A 1,882-nucleotide genomic window follows, 5' to 3' on the forward strand; every position below is an offset into this window, starting at 1 on the left:
TGCTAAGTGTGCATCCCCTAGACCCCCTTCCCCCTACCCGCCCCCTCCCTCCTTTTATAGTGTACTGAGATGTCACCATATGGTATATTTAATTAAGAGAGAAAAAAAGAGATATAAATACAAATAAAAATATTTAGACTACCTTGAGTCATGGAACATACATGTGTATAGAGTCATTGCACTTTATTTTTTGAATAATATCATCTTTACCCAAGCATGTATTTTAGTTATGTTCCCTTTTGTAGTGTAGGGATGTGCTAGGGGATAGCATATTTGTTAATGAACAATTACAAAGAGGCGACAAAGTTAACCAAATCTTGTAGGACTAGAGTGATGAAAAAGAAGATAGAACTAACGAGCTCAAATATAAATTTGAGAGAAAGAGCCTTAGAAAGTTTTGGATGAGATCAGCACTAATTATGAAAGATAAATATACATGCGTAACTAGTTTTATTGCTTAGCTCTGTGCAATTGTGTATACTAATATAGCAGATTACCAACCAGAGTAGTTATAAGATGAAAAGTATAAATTGTGTGCAAGGAGGATTCATGGGAATGTGCAAGAAGAGTAAAAAACCGTATTAATCTACAGAATTTTTACAATTATGCACAAGATTAGCTTGATCCAAATATTTAGACTAGCGCAGGTCATGGAACATACATGCGTTTAAAATCATTGCCCTTTAATTTTTGTATCTTCTTTACCTAAGCATGTACTTTAGGTCGGTTCATATCATTTAACATCGATGAACGTTGCTTGATCAATGCAATTATTGAAGTAGCTTAGTTGTGCGGTCTCATCAAGTACATAGTTTATTTCTCATCATTACTTTTAAGTGGAACCATTATATTTTATTCATCATGGATGATGGAGCTGATGATGTTTCATCCATTACATCATACATGTATGCATGGGGCTGTGTGTGCTCAGAAAGGGGAAGCAGAAAAGAGCACCCAAATTGAAAGAAAAGAACCACATAAAGGAGGAAAATTGATTTACAGATTTCTTCAGAGCAAGCTAATTACTACCCATATATTTCTTCTAGTTACTTAACAATCTATTATCGTGAATTTAGAATTTATACATTCTTAGAAGAAAAAGCACATAAGTATATTTCAGCTAACTATGCCAATTTATGAGGGCTGAGGAGAGCGAGCTTACATTGTGTATGTATTAAACTATGATTTGAGTTTGTGACCTGACATTTTCTAGTTTTAGGTTGAGGCTATCAAGGAGGGTGACATGGTCAGCGCAAACATTGAGACCATTGGAGGGGTTGAGATAGGAGCCAGTGACAAAGGACTGGTTGGAGATCTGGGAGTTGAAAGCATCTGTGAAGTGGAGGCCATCCCAGAGGAGGTAGATGTTTGGATCAGGGCAAAGTGAACTAGTTTGATTGTTGCAGAAGTCAAGAAGGCTAAAGTTATAAGGGAAGCTAGCCCCAGCACCACAGCAGGCATCAAAAGCATCGACGAATCCTGCAATATTCAATCGATTCCAAGAGTAAGCCAAGAAGAAATGGCAACAATTAAAGCTTAGTTGATTAATGAAGTCCTTTCTTCTTATTAACGTGAATGTTTTAGTAAGAAATAATAAATACCGAAGGTCTCTCTGTTCGTTAGAATGTAGGTGCAAGCGCCAAAGAAGTCCATAAACAGAAATGTGGCGTCTTGGTACGTTGCCCTAAGGCTTTCCACCTCGGCCAGCAACTTCACGCCATGGGTGTAAGCAATTGAGTTGTAATCTCGGAGGCAACCTTCACTATCCTTGATGCCAACGCGCGCTGAAAGTATTGCTGAATTGCAACCGAGAGGTGTGACGCCAAAGAGCAAGAAATTCCTTGCACCATTATTGTATAGAGTCTGCATACATTGCAATTAT

The 1,882-nt window shown here is 37.7% G+C and overlaps 1 protein-coding gene across 1 annotated transcript in view; it reads right to left on the reverse strand.

The window, feature by feature from the left end:
- Nucleotides 1-1,077: 1,077 nt before the first annotated feature.
- LOC147631170 (GDSL esterase/lipase At1g28600-like) overlaps nucleotides 1,078-1,882 on the reverse strand; it is a 6,774-nt gene continuing 5,969 nt past the window's right edge. Inside the window, exons 4-5 of the mRNA XM_086809497.1 lie at nucleotides 1,602-1,863; nucleotides 1,078-1,479 (exon numbers count right to left, since the gene is read on the reverse strand). Coding sequence (XP_086665623.1) covers nucleotides 1,175-1,479; nucleotides 1,602-1,863 — 567 coding nt within the window. The 3' untranslated portion in view covers nucleotides 1,078-1,174. The remainder of the gene's footprint in view (nucleotides 1,480-1,601; nucleotides 1,864-1,882) is intronic.

This window comes from Cibotium barometz, chromosome 15 (genome assembly GCF_041138505.1).
Source record: "Cibotium barometz isolate CiBa-2024 chromosome 15, ASM4113850v1, whole genome shotgun sequence".
Lineage (NCBI taxonomy): Eukaryota > Viridiplantae > Streptophyta > Polypodiopsida > Cyatheales > Cibotiaceae > Cibotium > Cibotium barometz.